Genomic DNA, 26,539 nt, shown 5'->3' with positions numbered 1-26,539 from the left:
AATTGTGTTAACTACGTCTAAGGCCCATCGGGGGAGGGGGTACTCCCCTATAACAGTGGTGGGGGTGCTCATTGGAAAATTTCGAAAACACCACCAAAAGGTACCAGAATCTAGTTTTGTGGGGCAGGCCCAAATTCATTTTCGCCCCTAAGGCATACCAATAATTATTCTTGATGCTGGGGGAGGAGACTGGCTGGACAAAGGTGGGGCATTTGAACCTAGCTGAGAGTTTTTGTTGAAATGTTTGTGTTCAAAATATTTGCGCCTCCAACCCTTCAACTGTTCAGAGTTTTTAAAAGTTTGCCTATCTAATTTTCTAAAAAAGACTGTGTTTCTGAGTGCGAGTGTGAAGGGAACACACGGACACTGTGCATCTCCCTGAATGAACTTATTCCTTCTTTGCTCCTCAAACATCCTTTTGAGGAAGTTTTGTGCCAGGAGAGATCCCATTTTAAAAGGAGGGGTAATTTTTTCAGAAATTTTGAAAGAATTACTAAAGGGTACTAGAATGTGCAGTTCCAGAAAATATCCATACTCCCCAATGGGAGGTTTTTTTTGTTTTGCACCCCCCTCCCCTCTCCCCTCCGCCCAGGAAATTCCAGTTAAGCTTCATACTTTGGTTCTAAAATTTTGACCTTGAAGACCCCCTTCCCCTACGAATTTCCAATGGCCTTCCATGGGGTCTGTATGGATTTTTTCTGGAACTGCACAAACTTTTGTCGTGGGTTGGATTTTTTTCTTTGAGCTTCCATCGCATGTTCACACTATTGCCCATTCAATGTGTTGGCAATTATGGACGGTTGTTTCGTGGGTGGCTTTCTAAGCTTATCTCTACAATGTACTGTCTGTACATGATGATCTCAACAAGGAGGAAAGAATTGCCCATGCTTACCAACACACTGTATGGCTGATAGACTGTGCAAATGGTATATAACCAATCATTACTGGGAGACTGCATACATGCTAGTATGTTTTTGCTTTTAAACCAACAGGGAATTAAATTTATCTGTTGTGGATAACTATGTTGAGCACCTTGTGAAAGAGCAGCTTGAAGGGATTTATGGTGAGAATGGACAGTTTCAATCTGCCATAGAGGAGTGACGACTTGAAACAAAGCCTTTCTCTGTTTTTTTGTTTTTGTTTTTGGTTAACAGTGAATGGAACAACTGGTGAGAGTTTACTCCTGACAGTAGATGAAAGAAAGAAGCTTGCTGAGAAGTGGGTCCAGGCAGGAAAACACAAGTAAACTGAATGTGCAGTTCCAGGAAAAATCCATACCCACCCCATGGAAGGTCATCGGAATTCCTAAGGGGAGGGGGGTCTTGAAAGTAAAAATTATAGAAGTATGAAGTTAAACATAGTATGAAAGTATGAAGTTAAACTGGAATTTTCTGAGGAGATGGAGGGTGTTAAACAAATAACCTTCCACGGGGGGAGTATGGATATTTTCTGGAACTGCACAATTTACAAATTGTTTTGTTTGTGTAAGTTCCTGATAGCTATGTTTGTTTAATGAAGGTAGTTAAATAAAATAAAATAAAATTATATAAATAAATGAGGTTAGACTAGTGTCAAGAGTGTTTAGGACAGTACACCAAATATTGAGGAGACTTTCCTCCTCGCTGCAGCAAGGACAAGAACCAAATAAAAAACTCATCCCTTGTGTGACACCAAGTATGATACCAAGTCCAAGACAAATTGATCCAGGGTACACCTGCGATAAGTGAGTGGTCTCACAACTGGGCCATCCCTGACAACTCTAAAACACTTGAAAACATATACGTACATGTACTGTCTGTTTGATTTGATTTACTGATCCAGTTAAAGCTCCCTTCCTCACCAAGGGAGGGTTGTTCAATATGGTCAACATGACTTCCTTGCCTTCAGTAAGTTATTTTTGTAATTTAGTAAAGTTTTGGAGCATGTCAAGCATTAAGGTATCAAGCTCCCCCTTAATGGAATGGTCATACATGAGAGAGATCCTCCTATTTTATGTAATACTGAATACTTTAAAATATCACTTGACTGTCATGCCACCTCTTTAAAGATACATCTATTACATGACTTTGTACACTTCTTTTTCTTTTCAGGCTTGGAAACATAATAGTGCAAGTTGGAGCTGCAAACTTGAAGGACACTCAAGAACTGGTAATATCTTTTTATGCTTTCCTGCCTGTGTGGCATTATGACAGCATTTAGATAGAATACTTCATGAAATAACTTGCATACAGCTTTTTGATCACATTTCATGCTTGATCATTTTACAGGCCTGTCATGCTGAAGATATAGGAGCAACATCGCTAGCAGTGTTAGCAACAACGTTTTTCACACCCAAGACTCTTGGTATGCATAATACTTGGAAGAGAGAAATGTTTGATTGTGTTGTTCCTATTTGCCAAATGCTACATCTTTTTTTGTCAACGGGCAAAATAAAATGTATTTGTATAAATGGGAAAGCGAAAGCTGTGAAAAGAAAAGTTTTCTCTGTATGCTAACTACACACCCAAGATTTCTTTTGATTGTTTTTGTTGTAAATTTATTGTGGTTGCCTATTTTGGACAATGTGTAAATTATTAATTAATTAAGGCTTGGTCTAAAACTTCATGCTAATATCTGTTCTTGACTAACAATATGCCCAGTCCCCCGACCCCAGAAAAAATAAGCCCCAGAGCAGGTATGATATTTGGAATTTTATGGTACTCACATTTTGGTTTTCTTTTTGTTGACCATTAGATGCTCTTGTGGATTATGTTGGTCAAGTGTCCAGCTCTGCTCCAAACACTCCACTGTTTTATTACCACATACCTGTGATGACACACATACCATGTAAGTAGAATACAACCTTCTCGCATCACTATCATTAAGAAAACTGACATCCAGCGTCACAAATGTAACTTGCGTATCATAAAACCTCTAAAACACCCATAAAACAAGTTATATTTCAAATGTATTTGCAATAGCACTGCACCTAGAAGGACTAATTTAGTTGACGCTGGCTGAGCGCAACCTGCTACAGCTGTGCAAACCAATACTGGAGTGGCAGTCTTTGTAACAGTGCCTGCACTTGTAGATGACGTTAATTTTCCAAGCAGGAGCTGGCCTTCAGACTGCCTTTTCGCTGGCGCCGCTTTTCTTCAGCAGTTCTCCTCACCTTTTGCCTCTCCTCTGACAAGGCCTAAATGCCTAGTGTATTTGCAATGTTTCGGTGGTAATCAAGGGAGCCCATGTCATAACTCATAGACATTGCAAATGGCGTGCATTTCATAAATTATTGTCTCACTAGCTAATAGCCTTTTAACTACCAATAATATATTTATTGTTTTGTATTCTTTCAAATGAATGTACCAGTGAAATTATGACCAATTCCCATTACTACTAAAAATTTACAGTAATTCCTGACAGTTACATACCCTCTGAAATTATGTTGCTTCCTTACCCTACCCGACAAAAAAGATGACTGTTCATTAACAAACCATTGTGGAATAATAAATAATTTACTCATTTGAGTGCAACACAATAATTTTATTTCTATGTTCTCAAAGCAAACTTTTTTTTACTTCTCTGTTGCAGTTCAGATGGAAGATTTTTTGAATGTTGCCAAGGACAAGATTCCCACTTTAGTTGGGATGAAGTTTACAAGCTCTGACATGTTTGACTTGGGCTGTTGCCTCTGTGTTGATGATGGGAAATTTCAGATGCTTCATGGCGGAGATGAGGTTTGTTTTTAAACAAGGTCCTCTTTTAACAAAAAAGTCCTTGTTAATGTTCTAAGTCAATTCAAGTCAAGTTCATTCAAAAATGTTTAACATAAAATTCAAAGACGACACTAACCCGCAAGTAGCTAGAGCTAATCTAGGCGGGTAGTGAGAAGACTAATTTACAAGAATTAATTACAGTTTACAAAAATCTATATACAATTTGTCAGTGAGCCATACAAACATTGAAAAAAAGAAAGAAAATAAAATAAGTGAACATATGAAGAAAAGAAATATAAATTGCTATACTCTAAATAGATCGATTTAAGGACGGTGCCTACTAATACCGAAGTATTTTTGTGTGGTTTATGACTATGCGGGAAAAGCAGATCTCAGCAAGGCCTATTGGAATCCAAAAAGAAAATTGGGGGTAACCACGCATTTTTCAGAGATAATTAAGCAATAATATCTCTAAAAAACGCCAAAATATAAAGCAATGTATGGGATTTTTTCCTAAATTGAAGCTTAATTATCTCTGAAAAATGCATGGTTACCCCCAATTTTCTTTTGAGATACCAAAAGCATTTGGTAAGTTCTGCTTTCTCCGTGTAGATTTAAACCGTGCAAAAATATTCCTGTATTAGTAGGCACCACCCATAGGAAACCCGAGTATCTCGCGATACGCAGAACGTATGCGCAGTAACAATAGTAGGCACTGTCCTTAATTACGATCATGTTGTAACTTTCAGTTTTGAAAACTCAGAGATAAGAGTAGGAATGCCAACATAATCATCCTCTTTTATTAAAATATGGAATAACAGGTCTTGCATTTTCCTCTTAAAACTGTACTTGGGTAATTTTTTTTTTCAGGACTGGCTTGCCACCGGCGCCCTCCCCCCCCCCCCCCCCCCCCACACACACACACACACACACACAGTCATGTTTGGGAGAGTCATATTCCCCCCCTCTCCAGCTCCCCTGACTTGTCCTCAGTCATCTCTTTTGTCTTTGAGAAGAGGCATGCAGGCCTAAGGGGACATGTGTGCTAGAAGGGGAGAGAAGCATGGGGGTGATGGGAAGGAAGAAAGGGGAGAGGCAATGTCTCTCTTCCCCACTTTCCTCCTTCCCAGCAGCCCTCGAAAAGACAGCAGAGACACTGAACTAGGGACAAGTCAGCCAGCTCCTTTAAAAACATCTTGCATAGGAGGCATTAAGGGCTGGCTTGAGTTTCTATATGATTGTGTTGCTTTTCACTGTTTTTAAATTTGATTGTAAATCACGTTTTCACTTTTTTTTATTGTGTACTAGTGAATTGTGTGTAGATCATATTGCTTTTATCATTAAAGGTTAAATTTACCAAATTAACGGGATTACTAAACTAACAAGATTAATTAACCAACCAATTATCTTGTACTTTAAATACCCTTTACTGTGACATACAGTTAGTTTTCAACATCTCCTACATTTCCTTGTTAAGTTCAACTGAATTTAGACCTCATTCAGCCATAGCACACACTCATTCTTCCTTTTTTCTTGTTTCCTTGTGTTCAGATCCTTATCAGTGCTTTGGCAATGGGAGCTACCGCTTCTATAGGATCGTAAGTCAATTTATTTCCTTTTCTAAAGTTTGCTCTCCTAAGTCGATTTCTTAGCCTTTAAAACTGTCAGAGTTGAATCTCAAATCATGTAAGGCTGCCCTTACCTTTCAACGTCTGTGAATGAATTCTTGACTGTGACCATCCAAACCATGAAGTGTCTTTACTCTTGTCCCCCAATTTTTCTGGTTGTAGAAAGTTTAATTATTGATTATAATGAGAATGATGTCAGTGACACAGGCATTCTTGGAGAAAGGAAATCTGAGTGCTCCCAACAGGAGTCGAACCTATGATATTCTGTTTACTAGTTCGGAAGCTCTACCACTGAGCTACAGGAGACTCGTGGTAGCCAAGGCCATTAAACTAGGTTCTTGTGAAAAACATCCTGCTAGGATTTGAATGTCGATGTGTGGTTTTCTTTGTAGTTTCAATGCTTTTTAATCCTTACCAAGTGTTTTTGGCAAAATATGTTCATTATGAAAATAATTCAAACGTTTTGCTTTCTGTCCCTTCATATTCAGAACTTACAATTTCGCCGGAAGGTTGCACAACAGAATTGTTGAGGCTTTTAACAAAGGAGACATGAAGAGGGCCAGGAAGGAACAGGTAAGTAGCTAAAATGTGATTGTGTCGGCTCAAAGTTTGCTGTAACGTCACAATGTACAGTTCCAGTAAAAATCCATACCCACCCCATGGAAGGTCATTGGAAATTCCTAAGGGGAGGGGGGTCTTCAAAGTCAAACTCTTAGAAGCAAAGTAGGAAGCTAAACTGGAATTTCCGAGGGGAAGGGAGGGTGCAAAACAAAAAACCTTCTGTGGGGGGAGTATGAACATTTTCTGGAACTGCGCAATAACCCTTTAGGCACCAATAGTGATCAGGATCTAATTTCCCCTTACAATATTACTGTTTGATCAAGCATTCGGGTCATGGGAATAAAGCAAATGATCAGCAAAGATGAACGGCCTTCAGCTGTGAAAAATAAAAATATACAGAGAACAATAAGGAGAATTGCATGTTGATATTGGAGATCTTCTGACTAAATCCTTCATGAGCACACAGAATTGTGGATCCCAGTAACTTTCTTTGTGTTGCCTATTCACAGTACCGCTCTCAAGCCATGGTTAAGCTGTTTAACAAATACGGTGAGTTTGAAAATCATCGCTAACTAAGTATTACGTACTGCTAACTAAGGCTTATTTAATTGCGGTCTCTTCAGCTGTGTTATCAGAAACAGATAACTAGTCGTGACAAACTCCATACTAGTCTGCGAAAAGCCGACAAGATTTGAAGGGTTGTCTCCTATGGGCAGGTAATCCGCCTTTAGTTCGAAAACAACAATTTGGTGTCAAAACTGTTAAACCAAAACGTACTCTGATAATAAAATAATACCCATATTTCTAGTTTTACTTATAAAGCGGCACCGCATGGTCACATTTGGTGCTCGTAATTCTGTGAATATAGCCGGTCAGAGTTTCATAAAAGTCGTTTATTTTTGGCCCCCGCGGATTCTTTGCACTTTGCACTCGCTTTTCACTCCCTGATAAAAATCTCCCGAGCTTGACTTGCAGGCAATTATACTGTAAATGTGAATTAAGCTGGCTCTATAGCCTGTACACAAACATCTATATTCATTTCCAACGATGAGGGGATGGAAGAGACGTTTGTTAACAGGCTACCCAACCCACGACTACACACATAAACAAGGAGACGTTTGCGCACAGGTTACCCACCCCATTACTTAAGAAACCACATGAAACATGTTGCAATACAAAATTTATTATCTACTCACTTAAAGTACCTTACACTACAGCTCATAACAACGACTTAGATTTATACAGCAATTTTAGTTCGTTTTCAGAAAAGTTTGATTTCTATCGTATACTGAGAAACCGAGTACACTAAGGCGTTGGCTTTAAAATGGCGCTATTTACAGGTATTTACGTTTTTGTGGACGCACTGGCAAGAGTCATTTTGAACTTTTACAACGCTCAAACGAAAACCAAACTATCTTGGGATAAAATCTAAACACAACTGTTGCTTACTTCAAGCAAGTCGAAACTCTGCCTAATTGATCACAAAAATAACGATCCTAACCTTTGATGTTAATACAAGTAAGCGATCACAAAATTCTACATTAACTGGCATCTTTGTCTTACGATTCTAAAAACTTGATGCTGCGTGAAACTTAAACGAAAACACCTAATAATTAAGCAAAAGTTGGTTAATTTGTACAAGTTGTAAGCGAATACTTGACTGTGCATTGCTCGCATCTGACAGAACAGCACCAAACAAACTTGCACCTACACTTGACCTGTTTATAATGTTCAACGGTTCGAGACCGCAAATTACAAGCCTTACAAAGAGATCTGCATTCCTTGGTCGATCCAGCTTCACTTTCACATGCCCTTCGCAGCATTCCAGGGGAGGCGGCAGTCTTGTTTCGCACGCAGTAGTCTGGGGACGAGTCGAGGTAAATCAGGTTGCTGTCCTTTCTAGTCACCAGGCTGTGTCTGTTGTTGTTTTCTCGCTTGTGAAGCTCGCTGTTCAAGAATGACACTGGAACAGCTTTGCGGTATTTCTGCTTCAGTGCTGATCCAACGACTTCAAAAGGCGCCAACTGCTTCCAGCAAGTTTTCAGATTACAACTTCCGGTGACGCCATGACACTTGCATTCTTTCTTGAGGCTTGCTCGAACAACCTGTTATCAAATAGAAATAGAATGACAACATAAGATTTCTGATTTGCAAACTAAACGAATAAGCAAATCGATCACGCGCAAACAAGTTCAAGCCTATTCTGAGTTCTGTCCGTCGATTCGTTCTGGGTAAATATGTGCAAAGACCGTCGACAGGAAAAATTCCCATGGACTGTTGAACGTGTTTTCGGCCGATCAAATTCAAGCACAGTTATTTTTTTTTTATCGGATATTGCATGCAACTGCATATGAATCGCTGTCAATGCTATGAAAAGTGCAAGAAAATCTGCTTTACGCGTCCCCTTTTGAATAATTTTTGTCCAAATCTCTATCGTTTGTTAAAAGTTTTTTTACATAATCAGTAATCGTGGAAGTATGGTTAAACAGCAAGAATTTATATAAAGCAAAAAAGACCCAGATCCAGTCTTTCGAATCTCGATTAAGCTAACCCAGGGTTAGGACTTACTTTAACTGAAACCCGCAAGTAATGATCAAAGTGTATTTTTGCTTTGGTCTTAAAAATGCTCTGAAGCACAACAAACCAATCTGGCTTTCGTATTTCAGGCCCTCAACCTCGAATATCATATTCAGGAGATTAGCTTTAATGGCGGCGATTTCATTGGCCTCTGGAACAGATTGTTGTGACTATATGCGAAATTTTATGGTTGAAACAATAGTTTTGCCAACAACAAATACAACTGTACCCGCCTACTCTTATCAGGTTTTCAATGGCTAATTGCAAAGCGAGATGGAAATGATCTGTAGTGAAACGACTTTGTAGCGAAACTACTAAAACCCGCGATCCTTGTATACAAGCCGTCGAATCGATTAACTGCAATGTAACTAAACGCCATGACACTTGGCGGCAGTCTTGTTTCGCACGCAGTAGTCTGGGGACGAGTCGAGGTAAATCAGGTTGCTGTCCTTTCTAGTCACCAGGCTGTGTCGGTTGTTGTTGTTTTCTCTCTTGTGAAGCTTGCTGTTCAGGAACGACACTGGGACGGCTGTGCGATATTTCTGCTTCAGTGCTGATCCAACGACCTCAAAAGGCGCCAACTGCTTCCAGCAAGTTTTCAGATCACAACTTCCGGTGACACCATGACACTTGCATTCTTTCTTGAGGCTTGTTCGGACAACCTGTTATCAATTAGAAAGAGAATGACAACATAAGATTTCTGACTTGCAAACTTAACGAATAAGCAAATCGACGTAATTTTCAAGCTAATTCTGAGCTCTGTCCGTTGATTCGTTCTGGGTAAATATGTGGAAAGACCGTTGATAAGAAAAATTTCCATGGACTGTTGAATGTGTTACGGCCGATCAAATTCAAGCACAGTTGTTTTTTCATCGGATATCGCATGCCACTGCTTATGAATCGCTGTCAATATTACGGAAAGTGCAAGAAAAAAAAAAACTCTACACGTCTCCTTTTGAATAATTTTCCAAACCTCCATCGTTTGTTAAATGTTTTTGACCATAATCAGTAATCGTGGAAGTATGCATAACCAGCAAGAAATAATATATAAAAAAAAAGACTTGGTTCCAGTCGTTCAAATCTCAATTAAACTAGGACTAACTTCAAACTCTCCTTCATAAGTCATCAACGACCATTTCTATAACGAATTTATGATCAAAGTGTATTTTCGCTCTGAAGCACAACAGAGCTGTTTGGTTTTCGTACATCAGGACTCCAAACTCAAATATCATATTAATCAGCTTACCTTTCTCCCCACTGCATTATTATGCAGGTTAAATGCTGTGCGAGCGTCGTTTCCGTTTTCCAGCTTGTCAATAAAGCGCCTGGTCTCCTTCTCTCCAAACTTGGTGTTATCACTGCATCCGCCCCACTGCCAGTCGCGGTTTCCTTGCGTCTGTTTTCTGGTTTTACCGCACCTGCATCCGGGAATTCTGTTCTGTGCGCACTGAAGTGTGATCTCGTGTGTGATGGCGGCGGAGCTGATGGCGTGAAGAAAGGCTGTCTCTCGAGTGGCTGCAATAATAAAACGAAGAGTGATTAGTTAGATGAACTTTACACGGCTTCTTAGCGTGATACAGAGAACAGTTGCTCAAAGCACACTTTATAGACAGGTCTTTCGGAATTAGACAAAAATACTCTCGTGTGTACGACAAGATTTTTCCCTGCAATTATCCTTGTTTAAAAACCTTAGTGCCAGGATTAAACAATTTCACTCAAAACTTGTTTACCATTTGCGCACGAGCAAATCAAAAAAAAATTTCAAAAAAATCTTGTTAGGGAAAACCTGCCTGCGTAGAAACAGCCTGAGTTTACGAGCCTGAATTTCCTATCCTCCTTAAAAGAAGAAGTACACAAATTCCTGAGACCTCTAGGTACCTTGATTGCGAAGAAACAGCCAATAACATATGCGAATTCACATCATTTCACAACCGCTGTCTCGAGAACCTCGAGTGCACACTTTACGATCACTAGCTCAACATGTATATAACATCTTATGTAAAATCTGATAAAACGGATCGCGTTCACTTTGTCGGACACTGCATTTGCTGTCTAGGTTGCATTTGAAACAAAGCAAATTCTCAAGAACTTACCATGTGGCAAAGTGGTTTTAACAAAGATGGGTAACTGTTGATACACGTTCTTGTTGCCCAGTGAACAGTTCCAGATGTCGTTCTTAAACAGATGCTGACATTCGGTCAATCCACGGCGGCCTCCTTCTCTGACGATGCGCAGTAGTAAAGGATAATTCTGTGAAAACAAGAGGAAAACGAGCGATTAGCACAATGTTGGCGCAAAATAAAAAAATTAACCCTTTAAACCCTAATATCAAAGAACAAATTCTCCTATCTTGTCCCCATACTTGTCTTTGCATCATCTACACCTCTTTGCAACAAAAGGTAAAGATCGATTATATTTTCAACAATTTAACGTTAATTTAAATTCAAGAGTGGAGGTTGCCATCAACCCTTAAACCCCTTATATCAAAATAAAAATGGTCCTATCTTGTCCCCGTACTTTTCTTATAGAAGTAATGGGGAGAAGTTATTAAAATTAAGAAACTTGGGCGATCATATCCTTAATTCTCATGACCTCAGGGATTGAATAAGCATTGATATTACAAGGAGAAATTTGATGCTGATCACTTTTTGGGCTTAAAGGATTAAGAGAGACCAGAGAAGCTATCGTCACCCGGGAACCTTGAAGGCCCGTAGATTTAAAGTGTGTATTTGCTTGAAACAAACACTCAATTCGTCGCACATGTCCAACTATTCCGAAATTGAAATCACACAAAATTCCCAGTTTGATAATATAAATCAGTTTTTAGGGAGACAAAACATTCTTCAACTTCAGGAGATTAGCTTTAATGGCGGCGATTTCATTGGCCTCTGGAACAGATTGTTGTGACTATATGCGAAATTTTATGGTTGAAACAAAAGTTTTGCCAACAACAAATACAACTGTACCCGCCTACGCTTATCAAGTTTTCAATGGCTAATTGCAAAGCGAGATGGAAATGATCTGTAGTGAAACGACTTTGTAGCGAAACTACTAAAACCCGCGATCCTTGTATACAAGCCGTCGAATCGATTAACTGCAATGTAACTAAACGATTGGTAGGCGTATATTTAACTTACCTTTTGTCGAAGGTCGCTGTTCAAGGGGTTGTTTGACCTATAGCACAAGGAGAAAAGAAATGTTAGCGTACTTTGGATTAAAAAAAAGAAGAAGATAAATTGATGCCCTGCAAAATGTTTGCAAAGTAACCACAACGACAAAATAATCTTAACGTGGGCTTGTATCCGAGTAAAAAGTGGACAGTTCAGCATTTCAGGGCACTAGAATATTTAGCAGTTATATCAAACCTTTAGTACATCATCACTTCCCGATAAGCAGAACGCAGATCATGAAGAGCATGGCGCGGGGCAAGCTCAAGAACATTTCATGAAATAATTTCCAGCGTCACACTCTAATTGTTACATTTCACCTCGAAAGTTACAAGGCTCACCGGTCGCCACAGTTTTAAACTTGACATATTCTCTAATATTTGTGTTCAATTTACTCCTCACACAAACAGTGTAAAACGCATAAAAAGCTAAGATAATTTTTCACCCGAACTCACATAATCACATTTTCATACTTAACAGTGTAACGAAACGAGTTTGTAGCGAAATGATCGGATACCGTTCTAGGGCCTACGACGAGTACAAGAGATCGAAAAAGCTCAAGGATTCGAGTTCTCAATCACCGCCTACCAGTTTGAAAATTTTGTAAGTGGAACACTCAAGTATACCCACAAACGCGAAACCCCTCGACCCACGTTTCACAAAACGCCCGAAAGAGATTTTAGGACCCGAGAAGCATTTTCAAACTTCGTTCTCCGTCTATTTTCGCAATTTTTTCGAGGAAATTAGTCCAGTACATTTCTTGTCAAGTTTTCAATGATTTAGCTTAACAACTATGCTCTTAAAATGGTTTTTTGGGCCCGAAATGTTGTTGGGAGTTTTAAGCTGCGTGCGCGAGGGTATCAAAGGTTTCTTTCAGTGCGCGCTTTAGTGGAGCAATTCTCGAGGTTCGCGTGTTGCCGCGCGTGAGAGACACCTTTGGCACCCACGGTACAAAAAGCAATGAGATGATTTAAAAAGGATCAAACTTACTTAGTGTTGCTGAATCCTTGCTGTGTCCAAAGCAAAACGAAAAGAATCGGTAAATACGCTGCGGAGAGCTTCATAGTGTGACTTGTTCGATCTTCGTTGTTTGCAAGTTGATGCGAAATGAATTGAGATTGTTTTAGGTCGCTTATATACTTGTTGGTTGATTAAATTAAACATAAACAGGTTCATTGATCAACACGCGAACAATAGAAATCCCACGCGAGACGAGGTGTGATTTAGTAGCATAAATTAGAGAGGTGAGACTTTTTAGCGTAATTGCAGAGGTGAGACTTTTTTCTAACAATACATTCGTAAAACAATGCCTTTTGATAGTAAGAATCGATTATCAACTTGTTGGCAGAAAATTTGCTTCATTCCATTTTTTTTTTTCTGCGCTTTTGGCGTTTCGCGTCTCGTGAATCTTCGCTTTCAGCGATTCGCGTCTTCCTTCGCGAATTTCACGAGAATAACGACTATTTTGCAGTCAGGCAGTGCCTGTAGTCACAAAATAAGGAAGTGCGTTGATGTATTTTGTTAATCGGACTTAAGAAGTAGCGTATTGTTTCTCAAGGTATTACTTAACTTCTCTTAACAACCAAATATGTAACAAAGCCCCTTTCGCTTACACTCCAAACGTGCTTCAGGGAAAAATTTTAATTTCATTTTGTAAGATGTGCAAAAATATACAACGGCAGAAAAAGAACTATCCGAGAGCTTTTTTACATGACAACAATTAAGGATTTATTTAGCAGACAGCTATCAAATGATGACAATTGCGGGAACGTTTCATGCGCTGAACAACTTTTAAATGATGCAAGTTGAAAAACCACAATCTTAGATGTTTGAAAAGGACAGTTTGCATTTATAAGCCGCTTAAACCTAAGCCAGGATTTAGTGTTACTCGCTGTTTTTGATTGTCTTGTTTGACTGCGTTTTTTTTTTCATCACTAAACACAAGTTTGTACGCACTACACAAGCATAAGCGCAATAAAGTCGGTCAACACGGCGTGTGATAAGCGCAAGCACACTGATGCAGTACCAAGCATCAAAATTGAAGAAAAATCCCAAATTTCATCTTGTCAAATAATGAAAAACAAACAGTACCATGAGAAAGTACTGCCAAAGAGGCTTCATTTGAATGGTGAAATCATAGAATTTTGTCCACAGACTCAAAAGTTCGAACTACATTTTATTCCTGTATAATTGAGTCTGGGTGTGAAAGAGTTAAGCTTTGCACGACGACTGCATCATTCAATGGACACTGTTTCCCTTTTTCTATATGCGCTCTTGCTAGCTTCACTCCATTTTACACGTAGCGTTTTTGTGCTTACCCTCTGGAATGTAACTAAGGAGGTGAAACCGCAGTTTTTTTCTGCCCCGTTCACACCAAATCTAAAACTTGTTTAAAAGCTGTTTTTGATTGGACTCCATTAGAAAAAACATACGAAAACAGCCTAAACTACAACAACAATAACAACAACAACAACAACTTGAATTAAATATGATACAATAAAATAACTTTTTCAACACTTTATAACTCTTGCGGGGTTTGAATCCATGATTTTGTTGTCGTTTTTGATGTTATTAAAAGAAAGGAAAGTGTAATTTCATTAGCTAAGCAAGCTATCACAAAAAACAATACTTTTTTCATGCTGAAAATATCCCACGCGAGACGACGTGTGAGAAACATCCCACGCGAGACGAGGTGTGAGAAATATCTCACGCGAGACGAGGTGCGAGTTTTTGGCAAAGAACCTATAACAATGGCGTGCTTGACGTGAAAGGAAGAGGAGGAAAAAAAACTTAACAATAGATATTTTATGCTAGATAAACGTTTATCCGCACAATGAATAAACTGACGTAGGGTTTCTCGTAATTCAAAATGCATTTAGTTGATATAATGCATTTGCTCCAAGAATCCTAGATTACGAATAGTCTTTTTTTTCCTCAGCGCTATTGTAGTTGCTTACTGCACTGTCCCCGAGAAAAAAAGCATGGTACTTCTCGTTGTCTAGCACAATCCGTGTTCTTTCAATCTCATGAATCCTAGAGTCAAAAGCCAGGTCATATAATGTTATTGTGTATGGACAGGATGGAATCCTGAAGTGCGGCTCAAAATGAAAAGCTAGTGAGCAGTACTTTCCTGTGATACTTTTTATTCTACTGTATAAGGTGGCCGAAAAGCCTCAAGTGTGTTCCAATAAAGCTACTAGCAGTACTTTCCTGTGGTGCTGTTCTTTTGCTTTACAAGGCGGTTCTAACTTTTGAATATGTGGATCGAATCCTAAAGTATTGTGGGAAACTTTATGCAGTCTCGAAATTGCGCTTTTCCGAAATTGAAAATGTTAATATAGCTTATCAATATAATGTTTACTCGTGCGCGATTAATTTACTGTAAGACTACCCACCCTATTACTTAAGAAACCACATGAAACATGTTGCAATACAAAATTTATTATCTACTCACGTAAGGTACCTTACACTACAGCTCATAACAGTGACTTAGATTTATACAGCAATTTTAGTTGGTTTTCAGAAAAAGTTTGATTTCTATCGTATACTGAGAAACCGAGTACACTAAGGTGTTGGCATTAAGATGGCGCTATTTACAGGTATTTAAGCGTTTGCGGACGCACTGGCAAGAGGCATTTTGAACTTTTACAACGCTCAAACGAAAACCAAACTATCTTGGGACTGTTGCTTACTTCAAGCAAGTCGAAACTCTGCCTAATTATTCACAAAAAAACGATCCTAACCTAAGATGTTAATACAACAAAGCGACCACAAAATTCTACATTAACTGGCATCTTTGTCTTACAATTCTAAATACTCGCTGCTGCATGAAACTTAAACGAAAACACGTAATAATTAAGCAAAAGCTGGTTAATTTGTACAAGTTGTAAGCGAATACTTGACTGTGCATTGGTCGCATCTGACAGTACAGCACCAAACAAACTTGCACCTACATTTGACCTGTTTATAATGTTCAACGGTTCGAGACCGTAAATTACACGCCTTACAAAGAGATCTGCATTCCTTGGTCGATCCAGCTTCACTTTCACATGTCCTTCCCAGCATTCCAGGGGAGCCGGCAGTCCTGTTTCGCACGCAGAAATCTGGGGACGAGTCGAGGTAAATCAGGTTGCTGTCCTTTCTAGTTACCAGGCTGTGTCGGTTGTTGTTGTTTTCTAGCTTGTGAAGCTTGCTGTTCATGAACGATACTGGGACGGCTATGCGGTATTTCTGCTTCAGTGCTGATCCAACGACTTCAAAAGGCGCCAACTGCTTCCAGCAAGTTTTCAGATTACAACTTCCGGTGACGCCATGACACTTGCATTCTTTCTTGAAGCTTGTTCGAACAACCTGTTTTCAAATAGAAAGAGAATGACAACATACGATTTCTGACGTGCAGACTTAACAGTAAGCAAATTGGTGTGATCACAGCTGGGGCTGGCTGAGTTGGTAAAATCAAATCGATGTAATTTTCTTTAGACTAATGCTACTGGTTATGAATCGCTTGCCTATTTCGTTCATTACAGAAAATGTAAGAAAAAAACTGCTCTACACGAATAACTGAATAATTTTTGTCCATTTTTGTTGTGAAATTATGGATAAACAGCGAGTAAATATGTTAAGTAAGAATACCCGGTTCCAGTCGTTCAAAGCTCGATTAAGCTAACCCAGGGTGAGGACAAACTTCAAACTCTGTTTCACAAGTAAAGATCAAAGTGTATTTTTGCTTTGGCCTTAGAAATGTTATGAAGCAGAACAAAGCTGTTTGGTTTTCGTATATCAGGACCTCAAACTCAAATATCATATCAATCAGCTTACCTTTCTCCCCACTGCATTATTATGCAGGTTAAATGCTGTGCGAGCGTCGTTCCCGTTTTCCAGCTTGTCAATAAAGCGCCTGGTCTCCTTCTCTCCAAACTTGGTGTTATCACTGCATCCGCCCCACTGCCAATCGCGGTTTCCTTGCGTCTGTTTTCTGGTTTTACCACACCTGTATCCGGGAATTCTGTTCTGTGCGCACTGTAGCGTGATCTCGTGTGTGATGGCGGCGGAGCTGATGGCGTGAAGGAAGGCTGTCTCTCGAGTGGCTGCAATAATAAAACGAAGAGTGATTAGTTAGATGAACTTTACACGGCTTCTTAGCGTGATACAGAGAACAGTTGCTCAAAGCACACTTTATAGACAGGTCTTTCGGAATTAGACAAAAATACTCTCGTGTGTACCACAAGATTTTTCCCAACAATTATCCTTGTTTAAAAATCTTAGTGCCAGGATTAAACAATTTCACTGAAAACTTATTTACCATTTGCGCACGAGAAAATCAAAAAAATTTTTCAAAAATATCTTGTTAGGGAAAACCTGCTTGCGTGGAAACAGCCTGAGTTTACGAGCCTGAATTTCCTATCCCCCTTTAAAGAAGAAGTACACAATTTCCTGAGACCTCTAGATACTTGATTGCGAAGAAACAGCCAATCACATTCGCGAATTCACATCAGTTCACGTTTGTATGACTGGGGGTATGACGTATGCCCCCAGTCATACAAACGTCTGTAATTTTGTCAAATGTCATCTTACTTTCCCAAGCTGATAGAACACCTAATATGCTGAAACTTTGCAAGGTTACTAAAGTAAAGGTGCTCTTTCCAGTGCTGGTATCAGTTTTTCATTCAGTTCAATTTTAACTCATTCAAATCTGTTGCTGCCATCTTGGAGAAGGGTGTATTCTCAAGAACTTACCATGTGGCAAAGTGGTTTTAACAAAGATGGGTAACTGTTGATACACGTTCTTGTTGCCCAGTGAACAGTTCCAGATGTCGTTCTTAAACAGATGCTGACATTCGGTCAATCCACGGCGGCCTCCTTCTCTTACGATGCGCAGTAGTAGAGGATAATTCTGTGAAAACAAGAAGGAAACAAGCGATTAGCAAAATGTCGGCGCAAAATATTAGATTAAACCCTTTAACCTCTAATATCAAAGAAGAAATTCTTCTATCTTGTCCCCATACTTGTCTTATAAAAGTACTGGGGAGAAGTTAAAGGATTAAGAGAGACTAGAGAAGCTACCGTCAGTCATGAGTTGCTTTATCTAATCGTAAACACGAGAACCTTGATGGCCGCAGATTTAAAGCAAACCAGTTACCAGTCGCTTTTGCTATAATCACAGAGTACATGCTTGTTTGAGACAGTCACTTTACTCGCCGCAGATGTAGAAATATTCCGAAATTGAAACCTCACAAAATTTGCCACCCAATTTGATATCAGAGAAATTTAGAATCGTGTTTACGTCTAATGTGGGATTCGTGTTGATGTTTTCTTGAGAAAAGTTCGCAGATGAGAATAGTGCAAAATAATTCCCAACTTTCAAACCACGATCCCATGTATGGAAGCCGTCGATCAAAACTGCAATACAGCCAAACAACTAAGACGTATATTCAACTTACCTTCTGTCGAAGGTCGCTGTTTAAGGGGTTGTTGGATCTGAAAAGAAAAGAAAAGTTAGCATGCTTTAGATTAACGCCCCGTAAAATGTTCGCAAAGTAACCTCGACTTGACAACGTCAAAATCATCCAAACGCAGGCTTGCATCCGAGTCTAAGGTGGACACGAATATTTGGTTTATCAACAGAGTTGATAACTAAAGATAAATTTACTACCGTAAAGAGATTCGAGCGCTGACATTACAGCGTAGGCCCTTCGGTATAGCGTGGATTTGCTCTGACGAAGGGCTAACGCTCGAAACGTCAGCACTCGAATCTCTTTACGGTGGCCAATTTACCTTTAGTTATCAACTCTGTTGATAAAGAAAAAATTTCCGTTTCCACTCCCACTTTGTTATTGAAGCCCAAACGACACTTTCCGATAACAAGAACGCAGGTACGAGGATGGCGCGCCGCAAGCTCGAGAGAATTTCATAACATTTTACTTCTAGTCCACTTACACACTATTAATTGTTACATTTCAGCTTGCAAGTTATAAGGCTTACTGGTCGTTCCGCTCAGTACAAAGCCGCTTCGCTACGCTACAGTTTTGTCATATTTTCTAATATTCGATCTCAATTTACTCCTCACAACAAAAACATTGTAAAACGTAGGAACAGCTAAGATAAGTTTTCACCCGAACTCACGTAATGACACTTTCATACTTAACAGTGCAGCGAAACGACCGTGTAACGAAACGACTTTGTAGCGAAATGACAGGGTATCGTTCTAGGGCCTACGACGAGTACGAGAGATCGAAAAAACTCAAGGATTCGAGTTCTCAGTCACCGCCTACCAGTTTGAAAATTTTAGTAAGCGAAACACTCAAGTATACCCACAAACGCGAAACCCCTTGATTCACGTTTGACAAAACACCCGAAAAGATTTTAGAGCCCGGGAAGCATTTTCTAAATTCGTTTTCCGTCGATTGGCGCTATTTCTTTCGAGCTAATTAGTCCAATACATGTCTTGTAAAGTTTTCAACGATTTAGCTTGAACAACTATGCTCGCAAAATGGTTGTTTGAACCCGAAATGTTTTCGAGAAGTTTGAGCTGTGTACGCGAGGGTATCAAAACTTTCTTTCAGTGCGCGCTTTAGTGGAGCAATCCTCGAGTGTTCGCGTGTTGCCGCGCGTGAGAGACACCTTTGGCACCCAGGGTACAAAAAGCAATGAGATGATTTAAAAAGGATCAAACTTACTTAGTGTTGCTGAATCCTTGCTGTGTCCAAAGCAAAACGAAAAGAATCGGCAAAAACGCTGCGGAGTGCTTCATAGTGTGACTTGTTCGATCTTTGTTGTTTGCAAGTTGAGGCGAAATGAATTGAGATTGTTTTAGGTCGCTTATATACTCTTTGATTGATTAAATTAAACATTAGCAGGTTCATTGATCAACACGCGAACAATAGAAATCTCACGCGAGACGAGGTGTGATTTAGTAGCATAAATTAGAGAGGTGAGACTTTTTAGCGTAATTGCAGAGGTGAGACTTTTTTCTTACAATACATTCGTAAAACAATGCCTTTTGATAGTAAGAATCGATTATCAACTTCTTGGCACGAAATTTGCTTCATTCCTTAGTTTTTTTTAAACTGCGCTTTTGGCGTTTCGCGTCTCGTGAATCTTCGCTTTCAGCGATTCGCGTCTTCCTTTGCAAATTTCACGAGAATAACGACTATTTTGCAGTCAGGCAGTGCCTGTAGTCACAAAATAAGAAAGTGCGTTGATGTATTTTGTTAATCGGACTTAAGAAGTAGCGTATTGTTTCTTTACGTATTACTTGACTTCTCCTAACAACCAAATATGTAACAAAACCCTTATCGCTTACACTGCAAATGCGCTTCAGAGAAAAAAAATTAATTTCATTTTGTAAGATGTGGAAAAATAAACAACGGCAAAAAAAGTACTATCCGAGAGCTTTTTTATAAAGGGCAACAATTAAGGATTTATTCAGCAGACAGCTATCAAATGTTGACAATTGCGGGAACGTTTTATGCGCTGAACAACTTTTAAATGGCATACGTTGAAAAACCACAATCTTAGGGGTTTGAAAAGGACAGTTTGCATTTATAAGCCGCTTAACCCTAAGCCAGGATTTAGTGTTACTCGCTGTTTTTGATTGTCGTTTTCTTTTTTTCGTCACCAAACACAAGTTTATACGCACTACACGAGCATATGCACAATAAAGTAGGTCAACACGGCGTACGATAAGCGCAGCACAATGGTGCAGTGCCAAGCATCAAATAGTCGGAGTGTCAAGCATCCAACTAATGCCAAACATAACTTAAGTTCCAAAACAACTATTTGTTGTCAAAACTGTTAAACCAAAACGTACTCTGATAATAAAATAATACCCATATTTCTAGTTTTGTTTATTAAACGTCACCGCAAGGACAAATTTGGCGCGCGTTTTTCTGTGAATATAGCCGGTCAGAGTTTCATAAAAGTTGGGGGTTTTTTTGCACACGCGGATTCGTCGCACTTTGCGCTTGCTTTTCACTCCCTGATTAAAATCTCCCGAGCTTGACTTGCAGGCAATTATACTGTGAATGTGAATTAAGCTGGCTCTTTAGCCTGTACACAAACGCCTATATTCGTTTCCAACGATGGGCGATGGAAGAGCCGTTTACTAACAGGCTACCCAACCCACGACTACACACACGAAACAAGGAGATTTTTGCGCACAGGTCACGCACCCCATTACTTAAGAAACCACATAAAACATGTTACAATACAAAATTTATTATCTACTCACTTAATGTACCTTACACTACAGCTCATAACAGCTCATAGTTAATTTTCAGAAAAGTTTGATTTCTATCGTATACTGAGAAACCGAGTACACTAAGGTGTTGGCTTTAAAACGGCGCTATTTACAGGTATTTACGTTTTCGCGGACGCACTGGAAAGAGTCATTTTGAACTTTTACAACGCTCAAACGAAACCAAACCATCTTGGGATAAAATCTAAACACAACTGTTGCTTACTTCGCACAAGTCAAAACTCTGCCTAATGGTTCACAAAAATAACGATCCTAACCTAAGATGTTAATACAACTAAGCGATCACAAAATTCTACATTAACTGGCATCTTTTTCTTACAATTCTAAATACTCGCTGCTGCATGAAACTTAAACGAAAACACCTAATAATTAAGCAAAAGCTGGTTAATTTGTACAAGTTGTAAGCGAATACTTGACTGTGCATTGGTCGCATCTGACAGCACAGCACCAAACAAACTTGCACCTACACTTGACCTGTTTATAATGTTCAACGGTTCGAGAGCGCAAATTACAAGCCTTACAAAGAGATCTGCATTCCTTGGTCGATCCCGCTTCACTTTCACATGTCCTTCCCAGCATTCCAGGGGAGCCGGCGGTCTTGTTTCGCACGCAGTAGTCTGGGGACGAGTCGAGGTAAATCAGGTTGCTGTCCTTTCTAGTCACCAGGCTGTGTCGGTTGTTGTTGTTTTGTCGCTTGTGAAGCTTGCTGTTTATGAACGACACTGGGACGGCTGTGCGGTATTTCTGCTTCAGTGCTGATCCAACGACTTCAAAAGGCGCCAACTGCTTCCAGCAAGTTTTCAGATTACAGCTTCCGGTGACGCCATGACACTTGCATTCTTTCTTGAGGCTTGTTCGAACAACCTGTTATCAATTAGAAAGAGAATGACAACATAAGATTACTGACTTGCAAACTTAACGAATAAGCAAATTGGCGTGATCACAGTTGGGGCCGGCTGAGTTGGTAAAATCAAATCGATATAATTTTCTTTAAACTGATCACGCGAGCACCAAGTTCAATATAATTCCGAGTTCTGTCCTTTGAATCGTTCTGGGTAAAAACGTGCAACGACCGTTGATGCTAAAAATAATTTGTGTTACAGGCAATCAAATTAGAGTACAGTTGTTTTTTTCATCAGATATCGCTTGTCACTGGTTATGAATCTCTTGTCTGAATTGCTTACAATACTACGGAAAATCAGGAAGGAAAGAACTGCAAATATTCCAGGCTCCAGTTTTTCAAATCTCGATTAATGTAGTTATGATCAAAGTGTATTTTGGCTGTGGCCTTAAACTGAAACATGCTCTGAAACACGACAAACCTATTATGCTTTCGTAAAACAGGGCCAGGTTTTCAAAGCTCGATTAAGCTAATCCTGGGTTAACGTGAACTTTGACTCGAATTCGCTAATAAATCAAAAGATTTTTTCCCTTAGTATTGACTCAGACTATTCTTCATCATTAGCTTAAGATTTGTAAAGAGCGAGATGTAAACCTTGCTTAACTTTTTATCGGAAATTAGCGTTGATCGGCTTTCGAACAACCGGACCCAGGATCCCAAACTCAAATATCAAATTAATCAGCTTACCTTTCTCCCCACTGCATTATTATGGAGGTTAAATGCTGTGCGAGCGTCGTTCCCGTTTTCTAGCTTGTCAATAAAGCGCCTGGTCTCCTTCTCTCCAAACTTGGTGTTATCACTGCATCCGCCCCACTGCCAATCGCGGTTTCCTTGCGTCTGTTTTCTGGTTTTACCGCATCTGCATCCGGGAATTCTGTTCTGTGCGCACTGTAGGGTGATCTCGTGTGTGATGGCGGCGGAGCTGATGGCGTGAAGGAAGGCTGTTTCTCGAGTTGCTGCAATGATAAAACGAAGAGTGATTAGTTAGATGAACTTTACAAGGCTTCTTAGCGTGATACAGAGAACAGTTGCTCAAAGCACACTTTATAGACAGGTCTTCCGGAATTAGCCAAATACTCACTGATAACTTATTTACCATTTGCGCACGAGCAAATCAAAATTTTCAAAAGAACCTTGTTAGAGAACCTGCTGGCGTGGAAACAGCCTAAGTTTACGAACCTGAATTTCCTATCAGTTTTTCATTCAGTTCAATTTTAACTCATTCAAATCTGTTGCTGCCATCTTGGAGAAGGGTGTATTCTCAAGAACTTACCATGTGGCAAAGTGGTTTTAACAAAGATCGGTAACTGTTGATACACGTTCTTGTTGCCCAGTGAACAGTTCCAGATGTCGTTCCTAAACTGATGCTGACATTCGGTCAATCCGCGGCGGCCTCCTTCTCTTACGATGCGCAGTAGTAGAGGATAATTCTGTGAAAACAAGAAGGAAATGAGCGATTAGCACCATGTCGGCGCAAAATATTAGAGTTTCGTTTAACCTCTACTATTAAAGAACAAAGTCTCCTTTGTAGTCCCCATACTTGTCTGATAAAAGTACTAGGAGGCAGTTATTAAAATATCAAGAAATTTCACTTTGGGTGATCATATCCTAAATTCTCATGACATCAGGGATTGAATAAGCATTGATAATACACGGAGAAATTTGATGCTGATTAGAGAAACTAACGTTACTCATGAGTTGCTTCACCCAATCGTAAACCCAGAAACCTTGAAGGCCCGTAGATTTAAAGTGAAAAATTTGTCAGTGGCTTTTCCCACAATCATAGTATATATGCTTGAAACACACATTCGACTCGCCGCAGATGTATAAATATTCCGAAATTAAAATCACACAAAATTCTAAGTTTGATAATATAAATCAGTTTTTAGAGAGACAAATTCAGGAGATTAGCTTTAATGGCGGCAATTTTACTGGCCTCTGGAACAGATTGTTGTGACTATGTGCGAAATTTTATGGTTGAAACAAAAGTTTTGCCAACAACAAATGCAACTGTACCCGCCTACGCTTATCAAGTTTTCAATGTCTAATTGCAAAGCAAGATGGAAATGATCTGTAGTGAAACGACTTTGTAGCGAAACTACTATAAAAACCGCGATCCCTGTATACAAGCCGTCGAATCGATTAACTGCAATGTAACTAAACGATTGGTAGGCGTATATTGGACTTACCTTTTGTCGAAGGTCGCTGTTCAAGGGGTTGTTGGATCTATAGCACAAGAAGAAAATAAATGTTAGCGTAATTTGAATTAAAAAAAAAAAAAAAAGATGGATTGGTGCCCTGCAAAATGTTCGCAAAGTAACCACAGTGACAAAATAATCTAAACGTGGGCTTCTATCCGAGTAAAAAGTGGACAGTGCAGTATTTCAGGGCACTAGAAAATTTAGCAGTTATATCAAGCCTTTAGTACATGATCACTTCCCGATAAGAAGAACGCAGATAAGAGCATGGCGCGGCGCAAGCTCAAGAAAATTTCATAACATTTTACTTCTAGTGCCACACTCTAATTGTTACATTTTACCTCGAAAGTTATAAGGCTCAACCGGCCGTTTCGCTACCAAGTTGTTTCCCTACGCCACAGTTTAAACTTGAAATACTCTCTAATATTTGAGTTCAATTTACTCCTCACAAAAACATTGTAAAACGCAGAAACAGCCAGGATAATTTTTCGCCCGAACTCACATAATCACATTTTCATAACGAAACGAGTTTGTAGCGAAATGACCGGATATCGTTCTGGGGCCTACGACGAGTACGAGAGATCGAAAAAACTCAAGGATTCGAGTTCTCAATCACCGCCTACCAGTTTGAAAATTTTGTAAGTGGAACACTCAAGTATACCCACGACCGCGAAACCCCTCCACCCACGTTTCACAGAACACCCGAAGAGATTTAAGGACCCGAGAAGCATTTTCTAAATTCGTTCTCCGTCGATTGGCGCTATTTCTTGTAAATTCTCAACGATTTAGCTTGAACAACTATGCACGTAAAATTGTTGTTTGAACACGAAATGTTTTCGAGAGGTTTGAGCTGCGTACGAGAGGGTATCAAAGGTTTCTTTCAGTGCGCGCTTTAGTGGAGCAATCCTCGAGGTTCGGGTTGCCGCGCGTGAGAGACACCTTTGGCACCCAGGGTACAAAAAGCAATGAGATGATTTAAGAAGGATCAAACTTACTTAGTGTTACTGAATCCTTGCTGTGTCCAAAGCAAAACGAAAAGAATCGGTAAATACGCTGCGGAGAGCTTCATAGTGTGACTTGTTCGATCTGTGTTGTTTGCAAATTGATGCGAAATGAATTGAGATTGTTTTAGGTCGCTTATATACTCTTCGGTTGATTAAATTAAACACAAACAGGTTCATTGATCAACACGCGAACAATAGAAATCCCACGCGAGACGAGGTGTGATTTAGTAGCATAAATAAGAGAGGTGAGACTTTTTAGCGTAATTGCAGAGGTGAGATTTTTCTCTAACAATACATTCCTAAAACAATGCCTTTTGATAGTAAGAATCGATTATCAACTTCTTCTCAGAAAATTTGCTTCATTCCTTATTTTTTTTTTCTTCGCTTTTGCTGTTTCGCGTCTCGTGAATCTTCGCTTTCAGCGATTCGCGTCTTCCTTTGCGAATTTTACGAGAATAACGACTTTTTTGCAGTCAGACAGTGCTAGTAGTCGCAAAACAAATAAGTGTGTTGGCATGTTTTGTTAATCGGACTTAAGAAGTAGCGTATTGTTTCTTCAGATATTATTTGACTTCTCCTAACAACCAAATTTGTAACAAAGCCCTTATCGCTTACACTCCAAATGCGCTTCAGGGAAAAGTTTTAATTTCATTTTGTAAGATGTGAAAAAATAAACAACGGCACAAAAAAGTACTATTCGAGACGTTTTATAAAAAATAACAACAATTAAGGATTTATTCAGCCGACAACTATCAAATGATGACAATTGCGGGAACGTTTTATGCGCTGAACAACTTTTAAATGATGCAAGTTGAAAAACAACAATCTTAGGGGTTTTAAAAGGATAGTTTGGATTTATAAGCGGCTTAACCCTAAGCCAGGATTTAGTGTTACTCGCTGTTTTTGATTGTCTTGTTTGACTGCGTTTTTTTTTTCATCACCAAACACAAGTTTGTACGCACTACACGAGCATAAGCGCAGTAAAGTCGGTCAACACGGCGTGTGATAAGCGCAAGCACACTGATGCAGTACCAAGCATCAAAATTGAAGAAAAATCCCAAATTTCATCTTGTCAAATAATGAAAAACAAACAGTACCATGCGAAAGAACCGCCAAAGAGGTTTCATTTGAATGGTCAAACCATAGAATTTTTTCCACAGACTCAAAAGTTCGAACTACATTTTATTCCTGTGTAATTGACTCTGGGGGTGAAAGAGTTAAGCTTTGCACGATGAGTGTCTCATTTAATGGACACTGTTCACCTTTTTCTATATGCGCTCTTGCTAGCTTCACTCCAGTTTCAGGTAACTTTTTTGTGCTTACCCTCTGGAATGTAACTAAGGAGGTACAACCACAGTTTTTTCTGCCCCGTTCACACTTAAATTAAAACTTGTTTAAAAGCTGTTTTTGATTGGATTCAATTAAAAAAAAACATGCGAATAAAGCCTAAAAAACAACAACAACTTGAATTAAATATGATACAATAAAATAACTTTTTCAACTCTTTATAACTCTTACGGGGTTTGAATCCGTGATTTTGTTGTCGTTTTTC

The 26,539-nt window shown here is 39.4% G+C and overlaps 5 protein-coding genes across 5 annotated transcripts in view; 2 read left to right on the top strand and 3 right to left on the bottom strand.

Moving 5' to 3' along the window:
* The window catches only part of LOC146449308 (N-acetylneuraminate lyase-like), a 28,902-nt gene that overhangs the window by 529 nt on the left and 1,834 nt on the right, over window positions 1-26,539 (top strand). The window contains exons 2-10 of the mRNA XM_085101130.1: window positions 993-1,063; window positions 1,155-1,242; window positions 2,091-2,148; window positions 2,268-2,343; window positions 2,734-2,826; window positions 3,571-3,716; window positions 5,247-5,293; window positions 5,812-5,896; window positions 6,394-6,433. Coding sequence (XP_084957256.1) covers window positions 993-1,063; window positions 1,155-1,242; window positions 2,091-2,148; window positions 2,268-2,343; window positions 2,734-2,826; window positions 3,571-3,716; window positions 5,247-5,293; window positions 5,812-5,896; window positions 6,394-6,433 — 704 coding nt within the window. The remainder of the gene's footprint in view (window positions 1-992; window positions 1,064-1,154; window positions 1,243-2,090; window positions 2,149-2,267; window positions 2,344-2,733; window positions 2,827-3,570; window positions 3,717-5,246; window positions 5,294-5,811; window positions 5,897-6,393; window positions 6,434-26,539) is intronic.
* Window positions 5,825-26,539, top strand: part of LOC146449306 (uncharacterized) — a 54,060-nt gene continuing 33,345 nt past the window's right edge. The window contains exons 1-2 of the mRNA XM_085101118.1: window positions 5,825-5,896; window positions 6,394-6,433. The gene's annotated coding sequence lies outside the window, so the exon portion shown is untranslated. The remainder of the gene's footprint in view (window positions 5,897-6,393; window positions 6,434-26,539) is intronic.
* On the bottom strand, window positions 7,263-12,692 carry LOC146449311 (protein Wnt-8b-like). The gene is made up of 5 exons (XM_085101883.1): window positions 12,619-12,692; window positions 11,599-11,635; window positions 10,555-10,711; window positions 9,708-9,976; window positions 7,263-7,989 (listed from the first exon to the last, which is right to left on the bottom strand). The coding sequence occupies exons 1-5, from the start codon at window positions 12,690-12,692 to the stop codon at window positions 7,513-7,515; spliced, it is 1,014 nt and encodes a 337-aa protein (XP_084958009.1). The 3' UTR covers window positions 7,263-7,512.
* Window positions 15,499-19,378, bottom strand: LOC146449310 (protein Wnt-8b-like). The gene is made up of 5 exons (XM_085101882.1): window positions 19,305-19,378; window positions 18,069-18,105; window positions 17,365-17,521; window positions 16,447-16,715; window positions 15,499-15,978 (listed from the first exon to the last, which is right to left on the bottom strand). The coding sequence occupies exons 1-5, from the start codon at window positions 19,376-19,378 to the stop codon at window positions 15,499-15,501; spliced, it is 1,017 nt and encodes a 338-aa protein (XP_084958008.1).
* On the bottom strand, window positions 21,182-24,151 carry LOC146449309 (protein Wnt-8b-like; the record flags this gene model as incomplete). Its single annotated transcript, XM_085101877.1, has 4 exons — window positions 21,182-21,748; window positions 22,473-22,741; window positions 23,059-23,215; window positions 23,975-24,151. Coding segments are annotated over 4 exons (1,083 nt in total), but the record flags the coding sequence as incomplete, so codon positions are not given.

The sequence above is a fragment of the Pavona decussata genome, unplaced genomic scaffold, assembly GCF_977016875.1.
Source record: "Pavona decussata unplaced genomic scaffold, jaPavDecu1.1 SCAFFOLD_602, whole genome shotgun sequence".
Taxonomy (NCBI): domain Eukaryota; kingdom Metazoa; phylum Cnidaria; class Anthozoa; order Scleractinia; family Agariciidae; genus Pavona; species Pavona decussata.
Note: the sequence above shows the minus strand (reverse complement) of the source record. Positions and strands in the feature narration are given on the sequence as shown.

What these genes read in the sequence shown, in the direction of transcription:
- LOC146449311 (XM_085101883.1), bottom strand. Translation starts at nt 12,692, where the DNA reads ATGAAGCTCTCCGCAGCGTATTTACCGATTCTTTTCGTTTTGCTTTGG. An exon ending in CAAGGATTCAGCAACACTAA is followed by an intron (nt 11,636 to 12,618) that starts GTAAGTTTGATC and finishes CTTGTGCTATAG; the next exon opens with GTCAAACAACCCCTTGAACA. An exon ending in TAAAACCACTTTGCCACATG is followed by an intron (nt 9,977 to 10,554) that starts GTAAGTTCTTGA and finishes TTATTATTGCAG; the next exon opens with CCACTCGAGAGACAGCCTTT.
- LOC146449310 (XM_085101882.1), bottom strand. Translation starts at nt 19,378, where the DNA reads ATGAAGCACTCCGCAGCGTTTTTGCCGATTCTTTTCGTTTTGCTTTGG. An exon ending in ACAGCGACCTTCGACAGAAG is followed by an intron (nt 17,522 to 18,068) that starts GTAAGTTGAATA and finishes TTGTTTTCACAG; the next exon opens with AATTATCCTCTACTACTGCG. An exon ending in TAAAACCACTTTGCCACATG is followed by an intron (nt 16,716 to 17,364) that starts GTAAGTTCTTGA and finishes TTATTATTGCAG; the next exon opens with CCACTCGAGAGACAGCCTTC.